General features: G+C 39.2%; 6 protein-coding genes across 6 annotated transcripts; 4 read left to right on the forward strand and 2 right to left on the reverse strand.

Annotated features, from left to right (window-relative positions):
• Window positions 1–6295: 6295 nt before the first annotated feature.
• On the forward strand, window positions 6296–8749 carry EAE97_005930 (uncharacterized protein; the record flags this gene model as incomplete). The annotated part of the gene is made up of 3 exons (XM_038876443.1): window positions 6296–6434; window positions 6489–8039; window positions 8106–8749. The coding sequence occupies 3 exons, from the start codon at window positions 6296–6298 to the stop codon at window positions 8747–8749; spliced, it is 2334 nt and encodes a 777-aa protein (XP_038732919.1).
• Window positions 8750–9019: 270 nt separating this feature from the next.
• EAE97_005931 (uncharacterized protein) lies at window positions 9020–11581 on the reverse strand. Its single transcript, XM_038876444.1, has 3 exons — window positions 10558–11581; window positions 9579–10505; window positions 9020–9506 (listed from the first exon to the last, which is right to left on the reverse strand). Exons 1-3 carry the CDS (start codon window positions 11308–11310, stop codon window positions 9291–9293), a joined length of 1896 nt encoding a protein of 631 aa, XP_038732920.1. The 5' UTR covers window positions 11311–11581; the 3' UTR covers window positions 9020–9290.
• Window positions 11582–18413: 6832 nt separating this feature from the next.
• EAE97_005932 (uncharacterized protein) lies at window positions 18414–19119 on the forward strand (the record flags this gene model as incomplete). The annotated part of the gene is made up of 2 exons (XM_038876445.1): window positions 18414–18866; window positions 18934–19119. 2 exons carry the CDS (start codon window positions 18414–18416, stop codon window positions 19117–19119), a joined length of 639 nt encoding a protein of 212 aa, XP_038732921.1.
• Window positions 19120–20154: 1035 nt separating this feature from the next.
• On the forward strand, window positions 20155–21047 carry EAE97_005933 (uncharacterized protein; the record flags this gene model as incomplete). Its single annotated transcript, XM_038876446.1, has 2 exons — window positions 20155–20218; window positions 20392–21047. 2 exons carry the CDS (start codon window positions 20155–20157, stop codon window positions 21045–21047), a joined length of 720 nt encoding a protein of 239 aa, XP_038732922.1.
• A 69-nt stretch (window positions 21048–21116) lies between these two features.
• Window positions 21117–22130, forward strand: EAE97_005934 (uncharacterized protein; the record flags this gene model as incomplete). Its single annotated transcript, XM_038876447.1, has 1 exon — window positions 21117–22130. The coding sequence occupies one exon, from the start codon at window positions 21117–21119 to the stop codon at window positions 22128–22130; it is 1014 nt and encodes a 337-aa protein (XP_038732923.1).
• A 180-nt stretch (window positions 22131–22310) lies between these two features.
• On the reverse strand, window positions 22311–24727 carry EAE97_005935 (uncharacterized protein). The gene is made up of 9 exons (XM_038876448.1): window positions 24309–24727; window positions 24191–24254; window positions 23879–24140; window positions 23689–23803; window positions 23507–23598; window positions 23089–23421; window positions 22906–23016; window positions 22680–22840; window positions 22311–22619 (listed from the first exon to the last, which is right to left on the reverse strand). Exons 1-9 carry the CDS (start codon window positions 24724–24726, stop codon window positions 22451–22453), a joined length of 1725 nt encoding a protein of 574 aa, XP_038732924.1. The 5' UTR covers window position 24727; the 3' UTR covers window positions 22311–22450.
• Window positions 24728–25794: the final 1067 nt, after the last annotated feature.

Below are 25794 nucleotides of genomic sequence, written 5' to 3' on the forward strand. Positions count from 1 at the left end.
CAGTGTCATAATCTCAGACACAGTCTACATGGAAAACATCGCAAGGAGCCAGAAAAACGGGAAGATATATGCCTTCATATTGATACCCGTACAGGTGTTCAAAACTCCAACTATCGGCCGACAATGAGTGAATCTTGACATCTGAGCTCGCCTGGAACATTTAATTCCTTATCAATATTCATTTCACTCGGGTGTTTCTAAAGCTTTGAGTATTTGAGTTTAGCTGGGTCATCCGTTTTCTCCCGATTTTCGAAATAAATTTCCAACATTCATGTTTAGTAATGTCTTTATAGTATTGGTCTTGCCCGACAAGAGACACACCGATAAATACAGTCTTGTTCAAACTTTTGAGATAACTGCCGATCCAAATGTTTTCCTTACTATTGATATAATTCGTAATGTCCATGGAGGCAGAGTGAAAGAACGGTATTGAGCGAAGATATGCTTCGAAGTCCTCATTGTGATCCGATGAGATTGTGATTTCAAGCCTTTGATGATTTTGTTTTTCTTTGCTTGGTCTTGACGTTTGAATCACGACTAGCTTCTCTTCATATGTAGGTAGGTATACATATATGTACATGTCTTGCATGTGGGTGAGAAGAGCGAGTATCACGTTTGAATCTTCCAGTCCGGTTTGGATAATCCATGCTTCAATGTTCGAATGTAGTTCAGATAGCTGATTGATCATCTGGTTTTAGTCTTAGAGTTGGCATCTAGATCGTACGTGAATGTAATTCAGTCTTCCCTCGTGTGACTTGATCTGTCCTTTGAATGAGTAAAGACTGGCTGCTTCAATTTTGCTGCCAATTGGCCTGAATACGAAAATTGCTGCTGATCACAGCAATCCTTCAGTGGTTACGATAATCCATTCACCCGAGAGACGTCCGTGGAATCGCTAGTATGAATGATTGTTCTCGGATTTGTGGTATCCCTTTATTCCACATCGTAACTTCTGTTGAATGGATATGGATTCACTCTCGAGTCACTGTCCTACATGTACACTAGCTTGAGTATTAGTCATCAGGGGATATACCTTGACACTTTGTTTGATACTTTCTCTCTTCTAGGCAAGGACAAGTGGGGAAAAGGGGGTTTCGACCAATACTTCGCTTGCGTGACAAAAAGGTTCACGATACTATTCTCCACCAACTCCACCATCATCAAAGAAAAAATCATTTTGTATATATTTTTACATATCTCGTCGTGCCCACAACCCTGATTTCGCAAAATCCCTCACTTGGTGTAATGGTCAGCACGTCGGATTCTGATTCCGGAGATATTGGTTCGATTCCTATAGAGAGGTTCACATGTCATGCTGAAACTTCTACTTTGCTCAGTTTGAAGCTGAGCTTGAAGAAATATCTTTTTGCTTCTAAATAGTTATCACTAATCAGTGTGTTTTGAAACCCTACAAGAAAATCACTATATTAAGATTTTGATAGAAAGTGATAGTATAGCTGTACAGTATATTCGATAGTCTGGACTGTCCACGGGTAGTCCAACCATATGAAGATTTGGGTATCTAAAAGTAGATAGATATCATGAATACTTCAATTTTCTGATCGGATTCGATATCTCGAATGATTTGGATATTCTAATCGATATGAGGATTTGGTAATCTTCATTATTGGACTGCAATCCGGACGATTAGACTTCTTGGTATAACATAAGGGTAATGTTTTGTATATTCTAGACCTTATGAGAAGCCATTGTGTTAAGCTTTTACTAGAAAGTTTCTACATAGTATAGAATCTCTTTACTACACCGTAGACATAATCAAATTGCCATACAATAGGTTCTATAGTAATGGATACGAGTGTGAGAGTAATTACATAGGGACTTGAAAGGGGTGGGGTTTACAAAGGGTCTCTCTTTTGCATGTGCACTCCTACTCCCAGGCACAATATTGTGGAAACACAAAGGTTTACCCTCTGTATCCGTATCCCAATTCCTATACACAGGCTCTAAAAGCATACGGGCGCCAACTCGCCTGTAATTTAGCTTTGTGATAGAAAGTCGTATCAAGAATCTGACATTTATTAATGCTCAGTTTTTGAACCTCAACACAAACATTTTTACGAAATCTAACTCTTGTGAACAAAATTATCTACTAAAAATCTACTCTCCTACAAAATTAAAGACTACAATACTCAATGTTCGAATTGTTTTTCACTTTTTCCGTGGCGGAGAACCCCACCTAAAAATCTTCGCTTCTGGCATAGCCCCGGCGCTTCCTTTATCAATTAGTTTGCGGCGCGACCACCAACATCACTTGATATCCCTGCTGGCGCAATGGTAGCGTGCAAGACTCCTAATCTTGAGGCTACAGGTTCGAGTCCTGTGTAGGGAGTTTACGCATAGTAAAATCGGTTCAAATCCGAATATTGATATCATATTTTTGCACTTTGAAAGTCCCCCTCCGTTTTGTGGTTGCACGATGTTTTGCGCATTAGAACTGTAAGACGCGGAGACTAACGGCCGATTTGCCCGATGGATTGTCAGGGCTTACTGAATTTTGTAAGCTTTTCCTTCAGGGAAGGAGGATTCAGCTCTGGAATAGATATCTAGGTAGTAGATGGATGGTCCTTGAATATCTGGTCTTTTTGAACGTCTAATTCTCTCAGGATAACCCATTTGAAAATACGATGTACACACGAAGCTTATCATGTCCATCTACCCTCAAACAATCCTACAATCCTCACCTCTACCCAGCGTGTTATAACCGATCAAAAAGTCTCATCGGTAGTCTGCCCCTCCTCCTCCCCCCTTCGCTTCAACCAACGCAACTCCAACACCCATCAACCTCTTGGAAAGAAAACTGCATCTCTCCTCTTGTACATAACTTCTCCACTGAGTTCCATATTATTATTACCCATAATTCCTTTGTTGTATCCACAGTGCCCAAATAAATCCCACCTGATAATTCTCTACTTAGACGATGAACATGGAAGGAAAAGTCGCGATCGACTGCTAGCGAAGTTCCTTGACAAAACGATGATTCACTTGCTAATTTGTTTGAAGAAACGCTGAATAGACTCGATGGTTCAATTTGAGTTCAATTTATCACAATCTTCACCAAGGTAGTCGAATCTGCCTCCTTTCTTTTTCTTTCGAACAGTTTATCTCCTTATGACATCTCTGTATCCCTTCAATGAAAATTCGGTATCAAATAAGATAACTGAGAAGGCCTGACTATAGAGGACTTGTATAGAATTTATTATAGGTTTACGGAGGTGTGTATTGTAATGACTATCGTCTTAAGAATATGGAATCAAGAGAGACTTTCAGAGCTTTAAAAGTCTTTTGATTTTTTAATTCGTTTAGAAAACAAGCATCACATGTAAAATTATCTATTAGCCAATCATAGTATAGTAATAATCAAGATCTTTACTCTGCATGATTTGTTGCACATCGCAAAAAGGGCGAAAGAGAAGGGCCTCCAGTTTCATGTTGAACAGCGCCCTTTAAACGCCCTTTTGTGCAAGTTGTTGTTGAGTAATCTCACTGTCCAATCCAATGACCAAGATCTGTTGACATACAATCAGATCATGTATCTTACGTCTAGATATGCAACACTACCTCTCAAGACAACTTGATAATGATTTTGATTGGAGTAGGGCTGTAAGCTTACATTTATATATGAGCTATGATTGGATGGTATATAGGGCGTTGAAGCTCCGACCTCAAAACCGGTTTCATCAAAACATTTGTTGCACCTCTAATCTTCAATGTGCCCTTTTGACTCTGCCCTCTCGCCCTTCCTTCGCCCTTCGCCCTTCGCCCTTTCGACCACCTCGTTAGCCAATCACCCAATCATGTCCACTTAGTTTCTCTACAAATCCAGATTTTAACACATGTTGCACATCGTACCTTTTGTTGCACATCATAATTGACCTTGGTGGTGTCCAATAGCTTCAAGGTCCGAGAGCCGAATGAGGGTGGATATCCGACTATCCCGAGAACGAATAGAAAAGCTGAAACGACTCAATCCTGTGGACTAGCTACGGAGACATGGATGACAATATCATGGCAAAAACGTGAAAACCACGCTCAATATTTTCAGATGTGCAACAAATAGAAGAATGAAAAGTTTGAACATAAGAACAGAAAAGAAAACGTGATCTTGAGAAAAGTCATGAGACTCGTTATGTAATCCGGCCTTTTTCTATGAAATGATTATTTTGAAGATTACTTTCAATGTTCGCGTAATGCTGATGGCAAGCAAGCATCAACCTCATCAAAAGCATCATTCCGTTATCCATCCCATTCATCAATATCATAGGGTTGATGCAACTTTATATGATCGCATCTCGTCACTGGCTCAGAGACCCGAAGTTTGAGCTTGCTTCCAGCTCCGCTTTTACACGTTTCAGCTAGCAGCAAGCCAAGTCCAACACCACAATGCGCATTTGAACGATGTCGTGAATTTTACATAGGAAACTCGATGATTGGCACTTGATGACCGGGAAGACAAGGAAAAGAGCGGTACAACATCAAGTGATATTATGAAAATATCTCTGATATATCTTTCTTGCTTCCCTAAGTGAGTTACATAACACACAAGGGTTCTCGAACATGTTGTTTATGTGCAAATACTCATACTCTGATACTACCCGTACGAATTTTGATGCGAGGTAGGCCTCCAGAAGCTACACATAGCAGGTTCAGATTTATACACTTTACAGAGAGGCTATGTTTGCTTGATCTTGTTTGCCAGCTTCAAGCTCGACGTTTATTTCGCAAGCGGGCTTTCGGGTTTCGATTTCTAAACTGTTTGATATATTGGAGTAACAACAAACGAGATGCACAACACGATTGATGTTGGATGAAGCTTCAATAATTTGGCTGAAGTGGGTAAGGCGGGGTAAGTCACTCGTGAGGTGATACTGCGTTGCTCGCAAAAGGTCTTTCTCAGTGGTTTTGACATACCGATTATTAATCATCCATTCGAGCTAAGCATTTTGTAAGGAAAAAGGTACGTGGCAAAATCTAGGAATCTGAAACTAGTCTCACCAAATCTTTGCGAGGTACATATTCATAACACATGGCCATTGAAAAGAAGAATGGACATCTAGCCCTATTCATAGTAGCTTGGCTGTCCATTCTATAGCGTCATTTTTGCTACCCTTGACTCGGACAAACCTTAAGTGGTTAATCATTCTAGTCTTCGAGAGTTTTGTTGCACTTCTGAATCTCCAGGATTATAGGTCATGAGCTTGGTACTACAAGGCTTGATGGCAGTGGTAGTACCACATACAGCAATACTTCTAAATGGGATTCCATGTGCCTAGATCTCATATAATGGATGAAATAAGTTGACTAAGCCATCCAGTTGTTACACGGCACTGAGAGATTGTTGATCAGATATCTGCCTATGTCTTCAAGTAAGAGGATTCGAACCTTGACTATGTACTACTTCTCCGCACTTGGGGCTTTAAGTGCGTATACTGCATATCGCATCCATACTTGGGATGACTATTCACTACAGTTGGCAAGGTCTGCACCTCTTCAATCACTCCTGTGTAAACTTACTTTTCTACAATTTTTTTGCCGATATCATAAGATATTCATAGTGAATCTGGTAATTTAGTGTTGCTCTTTCCAGGGTGCAAAGGACGTGCGAAAGTATTTCACATCCGTCATTGGTCTTTCCGTCTATCGTTCTGGAAGCTTCAACACCCGGACGAAGAATATCGTGCGCAATTGTTGCTTGTTTCACATCACCTTTATTTTTGTTCTGGGCCAATGATGGATTTCTTTCCTACTAGTGATTGAAGAACCTGTGTTGATTTGTTCAAGAATCCCCAAGAATGTATGGTGTCAAACTTCGTCTCTCATCGCATCGTTTCCTTACGGCACGGTTTCAATAGATTGGACCCATCAAAGTCAGACGCTCAAGGGATGGTTCTTTGTTCCCCAATCCGTTTACCTCTCAATCAGGCAGTCATGTCCTTAGAGAATCCTAGTTTATCTACCAAATCTTTAATTTTGGCCACTGAAGTAAGCCTAATCGAGATTACAGCGTCTTTCTTAACCCCGTCGTTTGTTTTGAGTTTGCAATTTGATATCAACCTATTGTTTCTTACCTGACGGATTCGCTTGAAAGACAGATGACAAGTTTCAGAGAGGATCTATGTTCCTGTGTCATGTTCACAGTACGTACGATTGATAAGAATAATTTGATAATCGATGAACATATTAATATTCCTTCCAGCTGTCATATTTTCCTAAAAGAATGAAGACATCCAAACCATCTTTAAATATACATCAATTTGTGTGAAAAACTTCTTCCATAATGATTTCTCTTACAAACTTTCTCCAAGCTGGACGATGGAGACCCTTATTGGCTTTTGCAATTCTCATAATATGTCTCGTTACAATTTCATCTCTCAATCACCTCCCACAATCATCGCTGCGGCGCCGAGCATTACATGGTACATCAACAACAATCCCATGCTGAAACATTTTCATTCTAACCAGTACAGTAGATAACTATATCGAAGAACGAGGCTTTTTAGAGGCAGTAAGCAGTGCCGCAGGGAAACTTCTCGGTGGAGGAAAGGGTGGAGGCGCCTTATCGACAATAGGAGAGTTATTTTCCGGGAACATATCAGGAATTGTTAGTGGATTAGCAGCAGACATAGCTGTGCCTGCAGGTTTTTTGGGAAATGGCCTCGCCCTGGGTGTTATTGCCGGAATGATGAATATGTCCGTACCAACTACGAATGCGACCGGATTTAACTTGGCAGCCCAGAATCTTGGCTCTGGACTCACAAAAAGCTTAGTTGGATCCATTTCGATTGCACCAGCGGGCACCGATATGAAAACAGCAAAAGCAGCAGCCAACGATCCAATGGCTATGATGATCGGAGCTGGAACGCTGAATGGAGCCGCTCTTGCTCTTGCACAAGGTTTAGGAAGTGGAGCTTCGCAAGCATTAAAGTTTACAACACCATCTGATAAAGCTGCATTCAATACCAGTGGTATCAATGGGGCAGCTGGAAATCTAGGCCAGGGTCTCACATCCACATTTCTTTCTGGTATCAATACTACCAGTCTTTTTTCAAAAGCAATGTCTGGTGTCAATATAAACGACCTGATACAGGGGAATGGCACTATTCTCGGAAGTTCCCTAAGCCAACTTGCCGCCAGTGCCGGCACTGGTCTCGGACAAGGCACAACTGTTGGACTTGGACTTCAGAATGCAGCTACAATGGAAACATCTCCCAATGGATCTGCTGGAGCCGTACAAGATTTTACCATGGGACTCACATCCAGCTTTTTGCAAAACGGCACGCTGTCGAAATTAATGACTTCATTAATGGGCTCAGGAAGTCCTTCAACTGCTATGGGTATGGGTGTAACGGAAGCAGACATGAGTTCGGGTTCCTCTTCTACGCCTTCTTTCCTCGCCAATTTGAACATCGCTGCGGTAGCACAAGGCTTTGCAGTTGGACTTCTTGACGGAGCTGGAAATACCTTGGCTGGAATGGCTACACCTCCAATGCAAACACTGATGTTCAATGATTCGGTTGGTGGAGCAGCGACGGGATTCGGTCTTGGTTTAGGTGCACAGGGTACTACACTTGTAAAGCAAGTACTTGCAAATCCATCATTCATCACAAATCTTACCAAGTCATCGACTGCCAAACGTCATCTCCTTCAAAGTCGAGCCATGATTCCATCTTCCAGCATCTCTGTCATTCAACGTCGCGAATCGGACTCTTCTTCTGGGAATAATTCTTTCATCAACGCTCTTAATTCTACAACTCTCGATCCTATTCTACAGATGGGTATTGACACTATTGGCTGTGCAGGTGTAGGGGGACTCGCTTCAATTGGATTTGGACTTTTCACAACGGGAACGATCGACATCAATAAATTGAGGAGCGTGCTCAAAATGAATAAAAACATTACGAATAATCAAACCTTCATCCTCGAAAATGGAGGCAACACGTATACCATTAATCTCGCCAAAATGGATATCCAAATTAATGGTATGCCAATAACCAGAGCAATTTCATCGATTGTTCTACATAGTAAGTTTTTGTCTCTCCACTCTAATAAGTATGATTTCAGAAACAGTCGAACTAACACCCTCTCAGTCGTTTTCGCAATCCTAACATACTTCATCCTCGCGCCAACGTACATTCTCATCCACAGCACCAAACGCGTAACAACCCTCTCCTCCCTGCCCTCTCCACTCCCAACCTTCAAATCGCCCCTCTTCACTACCTTCATCCCGGCCCTTCTCTACATCCTCTCGCCAATCCTCATCATCGCCACCGTCATCCTCGGTCTCGTCATCAAAGGCTCCTCATCCGCATCCCTCTCCGCCCACGGCATCATCGGCATCATCCTCCTCGTCCCTACATTCATCACATTCGCCACATCCGCCTCCGCCCTCCAACGCAAAAACCCCGGATTGAAAACCCTCTACGCATTCAGCTTCGGCACCACAATGATCGTAGCTGTATTGGTCCTCTTCTCCGGCTTTGTCGATCTTGCGAATTACAGTTTCTGCGCTGTGCAAGCATTGCCAATCGTGGTCTGGATTGTTATCGGAGCGATTTTATTAGGGCCAATGGGGTTAGCGGGGGGAGTTGTGGCGATGGAGGGATTACTTTCGAGACAGAGGGGGAAGAGAGGTGTTGAATTAAGACCGGGGATGCAGAAGGGAGATGAAAAGTCAGGGAGTTATTTCGATGATGATGATGAGAAGGGAAGAGTTTCGGGAGGAAAGGTATAATTCGATTGTGCGAGGACTTGAAGCGAAATGATTTTTCTTGTATGGTTATGATTGGATACCCGGGATTGGGCTGCCAGTTCAATTGCTTTTCTTTTTATCTGTATTCAAAACGAAGATTCTTGTATTATTATTGTTATTAGTAGATACCTAAGTTACTAGTTCTTAGGACTTTTTAATTCAATCGTCTATCAGGTATAGACTTTCAAAGATCATAAGAGTACTGCAAAAATTTGGAGCGAACGTGCTGAGCGTAGAATGATATGCAACCAATCGAAGAGAAAGACTCTATATTTGAGACTATGTATAAATTATGTACAAAATTCTAACGGTATATGTATGTAATGCGTTTCCATCAATCATAAACACCCAATTATCCAACCAGTCCCAAAGCGCATACTTCCGTAATCAACATCGTCTGGGTATCATCCGAACCCTTGGTCTAACATGCAAATTCCGACTCTAGAATGCAAACCAAGATCCACGCACGCCATGCAATAAACGACTTTTCTCATAAAAAGGAATCTCTGTCCTGTAGTCTTTCTCAAGCAAGAGATTTCTCTCCCTCTACATTTGCCTGTACAACCGCCACTCCAGCCTCTACATCTCTCGTTTTCTTCGCCTGCTTAGCTTCGAGTCTTAATTTCTCCTGTTCTGCCAATCCCACCTTCGTGGTCTCGTGTTCTTTACTGAGCACGTGTTGACCGATGGCAAAACTAATTGCCAAACCCAGCGCTGCGAATGCTACGTATATGATCCACTATAATCCAATTAGCATTTCTCATTACTTGATAGAAGCCTATCTCTGAATGGCCCCCGAATGATAACTCACCATAATCCTCAAACTTCCCCAATAAGCATCCCTCGCAACTTCTCTTCCAGCAGCAGGTAAATCCTTAACAATGTCCACACTGGCACCCGCACTTCCACCGCTCAATTCCGATGCCACGGCACTTCCCAGAGCTTTAATCAACTCCGCACTCTTTTTCTGCATTTCATTTTGGAACACTACGCTTCCAACTACCACACTGATACTCGTGCTTAGATTTCTAGTAAATCCAAATGTGGCGGTTGCGGTGGCGATGTCTGCTTTCTTGACCAGGGTTTGTAGAGCGATGAGTGGAGATTGGAAGTTAGGTCCCACACCAATACCGGCGACGATTTGGTAAATGATGATTTTAGACCAAGTAGCCTTGCGAGGAAGATTGATGAATAGACCGAATCCGAGTGTCATAACCGCGAGACCGAAATAAATGGGTGGGAGGTATTTACCTGTTTTCTTAATGAATATACCAGTTATCGCGGATGTCAAAGACAAAGAGAGAGCGAATGGTAGTAAATAGACACCAGAAAGTAGAGGGGTTGCACCAAGAACAGCTTGAAAATAGAGCGGGAGGTAGTAAGAAGCCGAGATGAAGACGAATCCATGGCAGAAACAGACGCCCAAAGCCGCAACGTTAGATGCATGTTTGAAGAGTCTAAGAGGCATGACTGGATATCGAGCGAATTTCCATTCATTGAGCACGAAAAGACCGGCAACAACGATTCCGAAGACGATCAGACAGATGACCGTAGCTGAGTCCCATGGTTTTGTGACACCTCCAAATTCTAGGCCAAGGAGAACCATAAGTGTACCACCGACAATCAGTAAACTTCCGAACCAATCTACGGCTTTTAGTCCATCCCATACGGGTGTTTTTGGATTGTCGAGATGAAGGTAAAAGAAAAGTGCGATCGCGACTGTTCCCGTAATCGGTAACTATTGATTCTCAATTAGCAGAAGAACATCCAAATTTAATACAGAAACTCACATTGATATAAAAACACCATCTCCAACTGACTTTCTCGGTAAATACACCTCCCAAAAGAGGCCCAATCGCACTAGCAAAAGCCCAAGTCATTCCAATCAATCCAAAGTATGCACCCCTCTTCCTCATGCTGAACAAATCGCTAATGCAGATATTGACCAAAATAATCAATCCTCCACCGCCAATTCCCTGGATTGCTCGCGCCACAATCAACATCCCAATACTAACACTCGTTGCTGCCAATAAACTCCCAATGAAGAATACTCCAGCCGCTATTAATAAAATTGGTTTCCGTCCCCATATATCTGAAAATTTACCCCAGGAAGGTGTAGAAGCCGCATTCGCCAATAGATAGGCGGAACCTATCCACGTATATCCAGCATTTGAATGGAAATGTTCGGAAATAGTAGGGAGAGCCGTGGTAATAATCGAGACATCGAGAGCGGCGAGAAAAACTGATGCGCAAAGTGACAACATGATAATAGTCGTCTGCAATTTCGTGCGCGAAGCTTCTGGGTCTTGGGGCGAGGGCCCAGGAGGAGCCGCAGCATTGGGAGTTGTGGTAACATCGACGCTATTTTGATTTGAGGTATGATTTTCGGAGTCAATGACTTCCTTTTCGCTGTCTTCTGGAGTTGCGACGGTCGATGCGCGGGAATCTGGTGAGGGTTGATGTGTAGGGGATTGTGTAGGTATTTCTTGTGCTTTAACTGTTCGATCAACAGCGTTCGTCTCGGTTGAAGTAGCACCTGCCATTTTGGCGCTGTCGTACGTGTACTATGTATCCAACCAAGTCCTCGGATACTTTTGTAAACTTCTATTGGTGTCGTCCAATCTCTTAGTTGGTTCGATGATCTGATATTGACTTTCGTCAAACTTCTATGTATTAAGCGTTGTAAAAGAAGAGGCAAGAATAGGAGATTTTTGTTGTTGTATATTAATTATGATTATTTCGCCATCCAGTGCCTGCAGAGTCAAACGACGTGAATGGAAGGAAGGATACGTCAATCATTATTATATAAACAATCTGCAAACATTAATAGACTAATCATTAGCTAGTTAGGTATACTAACAGACCAACCAATTTATTAGTCGTCAGCACGATCCAACCCGCCATCAAAACTACTCCGATGGTAGAGTAATGCGGAGTTCCACTCTGAATCCTCCTCAGAAACGGAAATTCTGGTGGATCCTCGTCATAGATTCTAGATACCTTTTTTGAAGGGGTTGATTGGTAGATAAGCACGTTTTTCTCCATTTAATATGTCAGTGACATTCAAAAGGGCGCTTCTATCGGACTTCGCTGCTTATCCTATGCCGATGTTTAATTCACCGTGAATACGTTCCCAATAAGTTCTTCAATTTGGGGCGTTTTTCCTTGTCAGTTTTTCTGCTGCTGAGGTGACCTCGGTGTCCCATCCAAATTCTTTTGGGTCAAAAATTGTTAGTGACTACCAGCATTCATTAGTTTGATGAAGGCAGAAAATTGCATATAGCGACACTGTTAGTTTTAAGAATCAGGCCCGGAGATAAAATTTCGAGAGTTCGGTCCCGACGTTTGGTAGAGCGAATGTGAGGTTTGTGTGTGGATTAAAAGATGGTTATTTAGAATGGTGCCAAGGGCCAAGATATTGGCATTGGCTTAGCTAATCTGAGCTAGACTAATTTAGTATATACATATAATTAAAAGTATAATAAATACTGTAATTGAGAAGATACTTTGCCCCAAAGCAAAATATATTTAGCTCTGATTTCCACCCCCAAGTATGTATGAATTTACTTATTGAAAGCTCTAATTAACTCTGCTGGGACTCTTCTATCTAATACTCATTGATTCCACTCTGCCTCTCTTCCTAAATATCGAACCAAGTACTCGCTCATTTCTATAAATCGTAATTCCATTTGGCAGAACAACCTCTTGTTTAACGAGTCCTGAATCAGCCGCACTTGTATGGCCCAGAATATTACTTGCGCTACCAGCTGTCCATAAGGCTATAACTATTGCAGCTACAAGTAATTCCTTAGCCAAAAGATGTTTTTTGGGTTCAAATATAATAGCTAATATTTAAATAAGATAATAAATATCAATTTTATTTATAATTATTATTACTTAAGTATTAGATTCTATAATATTTCCAAACCTCAAACTCTTATAAATCACTACCTCCTTATCTATAGGATTCTTAATTATAATAAAGCTAAGCTTATTAAATATCAAATATGAAAAAAATATGAAATTCCCTTGCTACAAAGGTTCATAAATTATATCATAAATTAGAAGAAATAATTTATTATTCTTTCTATTTATAATTAATATAAATACTTGAGAATAAAATGAAATAATGATTTTGTTTATAATATAGATTGGGATTTTTTTTTTAATCTTCTTTGATTATATTATAATTTTAACTTGTAAATCTGTATATTAAGATAAAATTAAGATTCTGTTATCTAAATTAATGATTTATTCTTCTGGGATAGTAATATTATTACCCAATAGAACTTTGGTATTTAGTATATCCATAATATAGATTTTATAATAAAAATAAACTATAATACTATTAGTTATTAATAAATAGAAATCCAAATTTACAAATTGATTTATATTATATCTTTGGAAATCTAGATTATAAATATTTATAGTTTTATTTATAATATGAATCTTTATAATAGAATATATTTTGAATAAAAAAGATTAATTAATTAAATTTATACTACAATCTATATCAAAATAGATTATATATACTTCGTTTTGAGAACTATTTAATAATACTTTGATCTCAGCATATCTTTAGCCTCTGAATACATAATCTAGCAGTGATTTATTTACTTCAATTATAAAATAAACTATTTAAGATCAATATTAAATTGAGAATAATTTTTTAGATTTGATTAATATAATATTTTGCTTAAATTAATTAATAAATTATAAAAAATAAGATAAAATAGCTTTTGAAATATTATTAATCTTGGATTTCATTGAATATTTTGTTAATCTATGTTTTTTATATTAATCTTTGAAGTGAATATATAATTTATTTCTAATATAAAATATCTTTTAATAGTTGTAATATTAATATTTGACTTTATTAATCTTAATATCTCGGAATATTATAAGATTATCTGATTTATATTTGAAATTAATATTCAAAGGAATAAGTCTTGATTTCTGATTTCCTTTGTTAAATTGAAAACCCTTAATATTATTTTGATATATATTATTAGATCTTGTATTAATTAATATCTTAATCTTTAAAGATTTAGATAATATTAGAATAAAATTTTAAATAAAATAAATATATTATATATCCATTTCTTTATTATAAATATCAGAATCAGTATTTGATTTCTTATAGTCACTTTTTAACTTTTAATAATAAACTTGATTGTACATATAATTATTATGATCTTTTACTATTTTATTTGTAATAATAGTTTTCTCTATTTTATTCTCCTTAATATTATAGATTCTTATTCTATTAATTTTCTAATTCTATTTAGAATCCTATTTTCAATATAATTTTCTATTTAATAAAGATATATTTTGCTTAATATTATTCTTTATTTTATTAATATTATATTTCTTATAAAAATTAAAGAAATTCTTAGAAAATAAAAAGAAATAAATAGATTTATAATTATTTTAATATTATAGTTTATTAAAAGAAAAGTGCTTATTATTATACTAATTGAATAAATAACTATTAATAAAATTGAGGTGATAGATATTAAATCAGTTATTCTTTTTTTATTCGATTTGTTTTATAAAGGTTAACAGATTTGTTTCTATTATTAGAGCAGATATATGAATATAAAGCTCTGTAGTTAGGTATTGATGAGCAATAAGTATTTGAGTATATTTAGACTCAATGGTGCCCGCACTTTAATTAAAAATCATAATATTCTAAATAAACTCTTTAGAATCTTTATATCAATATACATCTCTAATGGTATATTTGAGCTTTTCTAACTTTTCAAGTATTATACCTAATAATATATGGAAATATATCTTTAATTCAATATATCAATTCTCAATATTAGTTTTTAGTTTAGTTTATATTATATTGAATATTTTATTAATATATTAAAGTTCTGCTTTTCCATATAGACATTAATCAAGCTAGGAAATAATAAGGTAAATAGTAAATGATTCTTTAATAATATTTAAAAACTTGGTTTTTATATAAGCAATAAACAAGAATATATTATAAAAGATCAAAATATTATCCACCATTCTAATAAATATATTAGTTTTATTATTCAGATCAAAATAATCTAAATCTTAAGAATGGAAATGTAAGATAATTATTGGTAAAGGATTTTGTTATATAAAAGCTTGAATTGCTTATAGCAATTATTGAAATTGTTTTATAAAAAAGATTACAATTAAAGACTCCATTTTGTTTAGTAGAAGGCTATCAATGATATTATTTGATAATATAGATTATGCTAAAAGGGATATACTAAATATTACAGAATAATAATCTTACCTTGCAATCTACAGTATAAATAAAGTATTAATAATATCTTAAACTACTTTAATTATTTAATTATAATTATTGAATTAATTAATAAATATATTAAATATTTGTTAAGAATTATTTAATAAAGAAAAGGGATTATTTAATAAAAATTTGTATAAAAAAGTAGATATTATTTAATTATTTATATTTAGATTTAGCAAAATCTAAATGATAATATTCTATTATTAAATTAATAATTTGTTTCAAGTTTTAGAATATTCAATAAAAAAAGAATTAAGTAATTTTGCTTTTAATATAATTTCTTAAAGAGTTATATCAAATCGAATTTTTGATTTAATAATAAAACTATCTTATATTACTATTCAAGGATATAATACCCCACCAAAATGTATTTAGATTTATAATAATATTTAAATATAATAAATGAAATGTTTTTTTATAACTTAAAAGAAATATAACAAAAGATTTAATTATAGAATATACAATATAATAAAGAAAACAATCTAATATAATGATTAATAATCTATTTTAATATCTAAAATAAAACTTGTTATTATTTGTAAGATTTATATATGAATTAAAAGATGGTTATTTAGAATGGTGCTAAGGGCCAAGATATTGGCACTGGCTTAGCTAATCTGAGCTAGACTAATTTAGTACATACACGTGATTAAAAGTATAACAGCGAAGAATGTAAATTAAACTTTTTTGTCCCAAAATCTGAAGCGTTCGGTCCCGAATTAAGGAGTTAAGGAGAGAGTAGTATATCAGTCATAGTTCACGTCCGCCCTCCGCCGTTGGAGCTTGTCAAATTCCTGCTTATCTAGGCGGAGTGGGGTTGGCAAATGTTCCAGAAAAAAAAAAGGCAACTTTCCACGATCAACAATCCCCAGATCTTGGCTCTTGGCTTCAGAAAAGCTTTCCTCATCTTGTGCAAGGAAGAAAGATTTGCACCAAGGAAGTGGAGATTATAGCGAGTGCCAAGTGTGTGTTAGCGGAAGACTGTTTCCGGAAATTAATCTTATCTGAGGTCTAATGTATTTGTTATTTTCATGTTGGAATTGACGATATCTATGACTACTAGATGGAGCGAGTTTTTGACCGCAATTTAGATGCAGACAACGTCGGGTTTCGGCTTTTGAAGAACTACCGAGACAATTCTGACACCCCAACAGGATCTAATACTGGCAAGGTCCAAAACGATATGCATGAGGGCGGATTCTCACAAATTCTGGAGATTTTAGCGTAGGGCAGGGAAATTCACCAAATAGGCAATTATGAGGCCATAATAGGATTCATCGTACTCCAAAAACTTGGATTTGGTGATGATTTTCAGTCCCTGATATTTGAACTTTAATCAAGTCCCTAGTATAAGAACATCAACGCTAAAAGCTCCAGGGCTTACTCAAGCAGTGCTAACTCCTCTTAGGTAAGTTGCCCCGCATGTTCTACGACTGCACAAAATGCATTCGTGCATACTCATGTCCTCAATTTGAACGATTGTACGTGGAGCCGGAGAGAACAGAGTATAGATCTCTCATTAGGTCGTAGTCTCGATCTTCAGGCAGCTTGACAATGTTCGTTTTATCCTACCCTCCTTTCCTGTCTGTCGTCATGTCTAGACTGCTTATCAGCAGTGTCCATGAGCTGGGGAAGAAATCCTAAGAAAACAGATACCGCTAGCCCTGCTTTTAATTAGCGTAGCCACGGAGAAATCTACAGATCCGGGGAGGTGCTCTAACATCAAATTGAAGATGCACTGCTCGACACGTTTGACAAAAATCCGAGTCGACCATCCAGAGAATGACGCTTCAAGCCCTATCTTTTATATGACAGATGCACGACATGATCCGGGGATTGGTGATGGAATTCGCCAGCCATGCATGGTTAACTTTTACAATATTTGATATACTGCCTTGTGATCAGTTAATTTTTTCGCCGACCAAATATTTTCGATTCCTCCTTTCTCAATAGTAGCTGAAATCTCAAAGTATTGATATGATGTATTTGGTCATAATCATTCGACACATTACTGCACCGGTATAGATACCGGAAGGCCATTGAAGTTATTTTTGTGAGTCAAATATAGAGATTGACAGCTTTTAGTCTGGAATGCATAACATGTTCGATGTGAAGACTTTCTCATTTGTGATCCTGGCTGTCGATTGAAGTGATGAAGACAGAAATGAATCTCGAAAGCTTGGAGGAGGCATGTCACGTCACGTGGGATACCAACATACCGCCTTTTAATTTGCCGAATCAGCCACGCCCCTTCATCTTAAGCGTTGCGTTCTTCAAATCTCCTTATAATTCTTCGATGTCAAAGATCAATATCCGACCTCGACCTTCGGATACATACACGATCCAACATTATTAAGTGCATGTTTGTCTAACTCTACAAGATTACCATATAAAATAGGTATAATTTGAAAGATTCACGGTGGGAAAATTGTAGCTATGTCAGAGATTTGGAGAGGGAAATTTCAGCTCAATCCCAGGGAACTCATACCCTAGAATATCATGCAAAGATAATTTTAACCTTCAAAACACCAACTCTCTAGGTTTTAGTCATGATGAAGCAGGAAGATAAGGCAATCATACTTAAAGTAACCTTATGAGTTTCGAAATCCTTCGATTTCTCAGTCTGAAACAGCTCAAATCGATTGTCATTAGGCAGGCCCAAACGCTCGACCACCGCCAAGAACATCAAAATAGCCCCTTCGTCCCAACTCCGGAGTGTCATCTCAAGTATGAAACTCAGTAAGTCAGTAACCGTTAACAAGTCAGATGGGACGGATCCATTTTCAATGCCTTTTCAAAATTCCACCTATAGCATCTCAATTCATGTTACTTTAAGGTTTAATTCTTGCTCATTGTTAGCCTAGTGCCTTGAGATCTTATCTGATGAGTGACAAGTGCTCTTCGGATGAGTTTGAAGGTATCAGATTTGATCAATTGATCCTGGCAACATATGTTACTTCAGATGTACTGGGCGTCTCATTCCCCGCTATTCTGTACATAGACGCCTTTGTCGTAGGGATTGATGTCATATCCCAGGAGATCAGATGTATTGTGCCTGTCAAGATGACCTTTGAAATAAGGAAGAGTAAGCAAAAAAGCGACGGCATCAAGAACTATAAGATCACCAGATATTCCCTTATTACATTTCTATTTCATTATCATCATCATCTTCTTCTTCTTCACCTTCGCTACGCACATTCATTCCAATACTTTCTACAACAGCTGTGCTGTCTATTGAACTGTTAATACATTTATTCTATATTACGAAATTTATATTACGAGTTTCTTTCACTTACTACTTACTTCAACTATCCATTCTTTATAACACCCAAGCAAACAACCAAACCAATCAAAATGCGTTTCTCCCTCCCCGCTCTTGTCCTCTTCCTCTCCGTCGTTAACTGCTCTCCTCTTCCCAAAAAGGAAAAGGACGCCGCGGCATCCTCCTCCACAATTTCATCGGCCACAGTAGCGGCATCCTCCGCAGTTGCATCCGCCACTGCCGCCGCTTCCTCAACTGCCGCAGCCACATCGGCCGCATCCAGCTCAACTTCAACGGCTGCAGCTGGAAGTGTCTTGACCTCTTCGGCATACAATGATTTCCAAATCTCCGCGGGGACCGCCGGGTCCGCTAAAGATGAAGCCAATGCACTCTTTGCCGGTATCGATATGAACAATCTCGCTGCTGTTTCTGCATCTGATCTTAAGATCATCCAAGGAGTTCATGATGCTGCTGAGGATGCTGAAGTTGATGGATTCAACCCAGCCATTGCTGCCGCTGACGGTGATGCTGCTACTGCTCTTCAGGTATATATTTCCTTCCGCTTTCCTTCATATAACTACAGTACATAACAGTAACTAACAAAACTTCTAGAATGGTAAAATCAAGAACAAAGTTCTCAAACTCACCGCCGAAGTCCTTGCTCTTCAAATCAAGGTAGCTCAAGGAAAGGCTGGAGATCCCGCTCCCGAACAGACAAAGTTGGCCAATAATATTAAGTTGGATACTGCGGCTGCAGGACAAGCCAGTACTCCCGTTAGTTTCGACGCTACGAGCTAGAGGATGTGATAAGATGGTTAATTGAATGTGTAAAGATTTTGGATATAGGGGAAACTGTTCGCGTGGACGCGAAATATGATTATCTTAATACAATTTGTCATTTAAGACAGATGTATACAACGGGCTGATATTCGGTAGATGGTGGTTGGTGGGCGCATGGATTTTAAGAGATGGTTATTCATTACTATATAGTACAATGATAGTAATCATATTATGAAATTTATTTGCTTACAAAATTCTTCGGCTTGAGAATGGGATTTGGGAACAGTTTCCTGTAGATCCAGACCATGATAGATCAACTTTTTTTTGTTAATAACATATTTGTGATAGGTCAGATAGACTTTCTGAGAGACACAATTGGTAGTTAGTCATAACCACCCTTCCGATAAGCGAAAGAAACAAACTCATGTACACGTGGGATCTCAGGAGAGCTCAGAATCCTGTTAGTGCATGAAATTGCTCTCAACGCTAGCATGCGAATTTGGAGATATCTGCTTTGGCTATTCTCTTCAGCGCACTCGTACTCACGCTGCCAGAAATCATGCACACTCCGAACTGGATGCACATAACACAGCCTGGCAAACTATATTGGGAATAATTTCCCAATGGCGAAGTTGCATATTGTCTTGCCGCACAAGTAGGAAACGCGGTTTGATTGCGGGTAAGTATAAAGTGGGGTAGCCAGCATTTACCCCAAGCAGGCTGAACTGGCTAGTGCGAACCTTCAGAGCAACAGTCTAGATGAACTACTGCAAGAGTCAGTACATGATACGATGAATTGGTATCTGTACAACGCAGAGTACAGCTTTGCAGTGTGTAATGCGAGGGATCTTGGCCGTACCAGCAGTTTCTCAACGTGAACTTGTAGCATGTAAAAAGTTGCTGTCATGTGATACTGAAGCTTCTCTACCTTGCTTGATTTTGAAAGAGTTGTTCTTTTCATCTTTTCTGCATGTGTAAGACTCAATTCTCAGCCTCAATTTCAAGATATTTCGAAATCTTTAAAATATATCCTTTTCCATTTTCTTTACAATTATGACTGTACTTCACAAGGAAGGACAAGCGGCACCGGCCGAGCGGAGGATAGTTGTCGAACCAGGTACGAGTCTAGTACGTTATGTGTAATGCCACAGAACAGCTTCTGTTATTTACTTCCGTTTTTGAGTGGCTGTACTTTACGAGCTCACCGAGAATGTTTCTATTGCTGTTTACAGAAATTTTATTCTGGACAACCACATATAATCTCTCTGATCACAAACATCACAGGTGTAGATGTCGATTCTTCATTTGCAAACCATAAGGTGATTGTTCCTGAGGTCGCAACACGCATACATAATGGAAAGACGCGCAACATACCACTAGAAGTGTTGTGGACTCGAAAGTCTGCAGAGCACACACCTTTGGCGAACCACATCTCTACGATAAAAAAGGGATCGTACGTGGCAAGTGAACAAACTCCTTATCAACATGGAGGCGAGCAAAGCTGGAATTTTGAAAGGTTCGAATTGAGAAAAATGGTCGAGTTCGGGATGCAGAGCAGACCCTCTGACGCCCATTCAATGGAACTGATGGAGATGACTTCGAACGCAATTGATTCGTTGAGAGAAATTATTCGACAACGAGCCAAGCCAAGCAATCCGCTGGATAAAAGCAACCGTGTTAACAGAGTTTGGGCTCAGCCAGTTAGTGTTGCTCAAGACGACACTGTTGTTATGATGCTTCAAAGAGCCAGGATGGGAGCTAATAGTGGTCACAGCACCAAATCCAAAGTTGTCTCTTGTCCTTCTCCGCTCTATGCAGAGGTAATGGATGAATTTGGGTTGATAGGCGTTGCCAATTATCCTGTTTTCATGTCAACTTGGTGGATAACCCTACTGATGCACGACTTTGATGATTGGCATCAGGATTTCCTTGCTATTCTGGACTAAAATTTCTTTCTTGAATACAACCTAGATCAGGTTACTGGTGTCCGGTTTTTATCACAACTAGGCAGAGATATGGCAGCAATTTGGGATATGCCAGAACTTTCACGCAAGCTCCAAATTCGTAGATCACACATGCTCTGTTCAATGGCATTCTTCAATCTGAAGCGCCGACATGAATCCGACTTCCTCAATCAGGATACAGACGGACGTACGGTCTGGATCCACAAAGACCGAGATATTTGGCGAGATTTCAAAGCTTTAGATTCAGCTGGCTATTCGCATTACTTTTCATATGCTCTTGGAGCTCCTAGACGCGACGACATGATGCTGGCTGGTTTAGTCAATGACTGGATTGATTTGGGACCTGATTTGCGCTACCAGGAGTGCAACCAATCTGTTTTTGCGCTCACTCGAGGATCATTGACAATCAATGACCTGACAAAATGCTATGAACGGACGGTGTGGATGCTGAACGCGAGTTTCGACTCAGAAGAGCGACATGTGGGGTGTAATGGCATTGTCGGAACCTGTATATGGCAGCTCAGTAACCACCGCCATGACTTGTGGCGCTACTATTCTCTGGCTTATGATAACTGCTCAGTTGCGCAGCAATTGGATCTTTACAAAATTGCAAATCTTGCCGATTGCTATGCTTCGGATTTCACGCCGAGGACATTATCTGACGCCAAGGCGATATCTATTTCGCGTCAAGACTATCCATACCGCGTCCGCGTAAATGAAATTGAACACAAAGGTTCAATTATGCTCCACACAGCAGTCTGTGATGCCGTCAAATCTGAACTGCTCCCAGCATCCGTCATTGATTACCAAATTGTTCTTCCACTCCTTCTTCGCACCGGACAGATAGACGAAGCGACTTTCCTGAGTTATATGGATCATCACTATTGTGATCACTTTGCTGATATCATGCGATATGGACATGCTGATAGGTTTAGCCATGCGTATGCACGTGCTATTGCGGCGCTGGTTATGGAAGGGTGGTGGTCGGGAATTTATCTTGCTATTAGCATTGGGAGCCTTATTGAGGCTCAACCTGATCACATTGCCAATGACCGCCCGCATTGATTCGTGTTTTCCAGAAATATCTGATGTTTCGCAGGATACATGTCGAAGATACTTTAGTTCTGCTTCACAATGTTCTGTTTGTTGCGGATAGATTAAATTCAATTGCAGCTTTCTCAAAAATCATTCAGAATTCAATCATGGTCAACTACACAGCGAATGCACGGCAAATCTGATTACAATTTTTTTTATTTTCATGCTTCAATTCGACCATACTGAGTGTAGGAAGTATATGCTAGTAGAGGTGATATGCTTTCGCTGTTTTGAGCTTGTTTTCAGCCTGACTTCTTCATCGAAGAAGTTCAGCTATTTCAAGCATATCACTAATTATCGGCCCATCTATCGCGCTTAACAAGCACTTTAACAGTCGATTTATTGACCGCATTGGCACGATCTGCCCACTCCATACTCCTAGCGTCTGTCTCATAAAGCTCCATTTCGAACCGGGAAATGAAAAGCCCAACTACTATATGTATTTCTTTATTCGCAAGGCTGAAAATTCGTTTAGCAAGCTGATCGAATTCGTCATTCTGGAAGAAAGAAGAGACTTACTTCATACCAAGACAGCTTCTCGAACCTTTGCTAAATGGGGCAAAATGCTTTTCTAACACTTTCTTTTCGTCCCTGTACCATCTTTCGGGGTCAAATTTTTCAGGTGAAGGAAAGATAGATGCGTTGTGATGGAGTGATAAATTGGTTTGTGAGATGCTTGTCTACACATTTTTCGCACATGTCAATAGTCTTTTCTCTCTGGTTACTAGGGAAAGTGTATACGTACACCTGCTGGTATGAAATGTCCATCCACAACTACTCCCCCATCGGGTACAATACGCGGGAGAGTACCTGGCACCATAGTGTGAACCCGCATGCTTTCCTTGACAACTGCCGTCTGTTTCCGAAGTTTAGCAAATCAAAATCATCATCTGAGGGGATTTCGCGCAGATGCGAACGAACTACTTACCAAATATGGTAATCTTTGAACCAGGTTGCAATCAAAAGTTTCGTGGGATGTGATGCCGTGAGAATTTAGTTCACCTAGTAAATTAGAAGAAACAGATGCCGAAGAGAGAATATAGTACAAAGCATTTGCAATCGTGCTTCCTGTTGTGTCAGTACCTGCAAATACGAATAAGAACGCCTCGTCTACTAAGTCTGGTATTGAAAATTCGGAACGCGGTTCCTCGGGAGTTGGAGCGAGAAGAAGATCGAAGACAGTATTTGATGACGAGTCATTTTTGATGATTTCGCGTGAATTCTGTCGTGCAACAGCCATTGTGGCCCATTTTCCACATTTCTAAGCATAAATGTGATGAGCATGAATATAAACGAAAAACAGTGCATGGGAAATAAAGGGATAAAGAAAAGTGGAGTGTATTTACATCTCTAATACTTTTAAACCCGGGAACTGCCTTCTGGGCTAGCGACTCAGGTAGGTTTGTTGCCAGCCACCCAACGGCGGGGAATGCTTTCACTGAAACGATAAAATTAAGATTAGAGAAAAAGACTCAAGATAGACATTAACTGAACGCAAGTAGGCAAAAAATTGGGTAAGAAATCTTACTTATCCAAAAATTGTTTAAGAAGCCGTCCATGCTTGTCAACAAATCCGGGTGCTCTTCCTGTGAGTCAAGGAGATCTTGAGGTTCATCAAAGAGTATCTTAAATAATACTTCCGACTGTTACTCAAGACTTAGCATGATGATCCGTGTGAGAAGAGGGATAAGAGAATTTTAACTATATCAGAGACTAACAGAAATAGAGCGACAGAGTCGATGCATATCAATAGGTCTTTTCTCTTCTCCACGCTTCATCATGATGTTGGCCGCTTTCTGAGCAATTGTGAGGATATCTGGTGCCATCGAATCTGCAGCTTTTATCGAGAATAAAGAGTTGACTTTTTGTCGCCGTAGACGGTGTTCGTGTGGGTCTAGTATGGAAAGAATAGACTCCGACACGCTTATCTGCTTATAGAAACCTGGGTCCTTTCGATAAATTGTTCTGTTGTTGAACATTCTATCATGGCTCAATATCTATAGTGTGAAGTTGTTTACCTCGAGTCTTACTTTGAATAAAATTCCGGATCATTGACATGGACATGATTGGGGGCAATTCGGACAACCGAAGAATCTAAAGGATACTATTCAGCCAAATGGTAGCCTTGGGTAGGAAAGATAAACTGACTATAGTCTGTATGCATTTTTTCAAAACTCCTGGTATATATTCCATCTCGAATGGCGTTGTAATAAAATTCATACCAGGATGTTGCGGCAGCTAGCCTTGGTCCTGGGATTTTGGACAGCGGATGGAGGTATAGACGCTGAAAGGCACAGCATAGAGAAGTAAAACCTACGACGATTACAATTAATTGCAATGGCAGAAGAATTTGCGATGAAACTAAATACGTCGAGCGAGAAACCTTAGTAGTATCCATGCTTTGAAGTTGTGTGAATGGCAAAGAAAACGAAGTATCTCTGTTCGAACGAAAGAGAACTATGTAGGCTTGATAAAGATAAGAATCAAAAACTCGAGATTTATCATGGGGGGACGAGATAATTATCCGTCCTGACATGTTACATTGTATTGCAATGAAGGTTGGCAGATCTTTCTGGGTCGGTACATGATTGTTCAGCTATCGGAGTACAGTTGCCGAACGCCATGCCACGACGCACCATGCGGGTGATATATAAGCTAGCTTTTGGACTTATCTTGAAAGCCTATCTCGCAGCATAATCGGCATTAACGTCGTTTATTCTAGTACTGTCCAGTAACCAACCTAGTTTCTCGATCAAGGCAGATTGTGTTCATAAGCGAAAAATGAAGGGGCAACATGAACGACCCCGCTTCGTGTCCAGATCCAGAATGATCTGCTCTCCATGACCACTGCTTACTTTTCTTCAACTGAGAAGAGCTTGTGACAGTATATTTGCCTAGGAGAGCTGCAACAAATAGACCAAGGAAGAGATGTTCTGGGTGTTCATGAGTCGAGACCACAAGTTGCACCTTCCACATTTAATCCACTTTGCATGCCAAGGAAGTGGGGTAGATGACCCCGCTCTTTTGGAAAGATCATATTCCCGTCTTATTCCATATTTCAGATCAAACGATCGAACCACTTTCCTCCGTCTCATTTCCTTATGTCTCTTCACTCTTTTCACAATCCCGGCTCCACCTACTGTGCGCGAAGGCACGTGCTGATCACGAGAATCTATTGTATCTAGTACTGTTGGAATCACCTCGGTGGTGATTATGACGTCTTCATAATAGGTATACTGTATTGATTGATATTGTGTCTAATCATTCTAGATTCTAGAGCTACGAAAGCTATATGCAATACGTGCGTGCGTTAGTGAGCTAGCGCTCACGTGCATATATTCACTCGTATCGCAACAAGTACCTAGGTATTTATAGGTCTTCTTAATCTGTCCCCACCATTCTATTGTCTCCTTATGTATTACACGAGAATCTAACCCAACCTCCCTTCTCTCTCTTCTGCCAAAGAAGCTATATTGATAGTAATATTTCTACGGCTTATGCGAAGGCTTACTCTATGACCCTACCACCTTCTACTCTTTTTATACCATCTCGATCCTTTGTCTTGTAACAGGATGGCGTCAGTGACTTAGTTTTCTACAGAAAGTACAAAAAAAATCATGTTCGGTGGAACACA

Source organism: Botrytis byssoidea (genome assembly GCF_014898295.1).
Source record: "Botrytis byssoidea strain MUCL 94 chromosome Unknown BBYS_010, whole genome shotgun sequence".
NCBI lineage: Eukaryota > Fungi > Ascomycota > Leotiomycetes > Helotiales > Sclerotiniaceae > Botrytis > Botrytis byssoidea.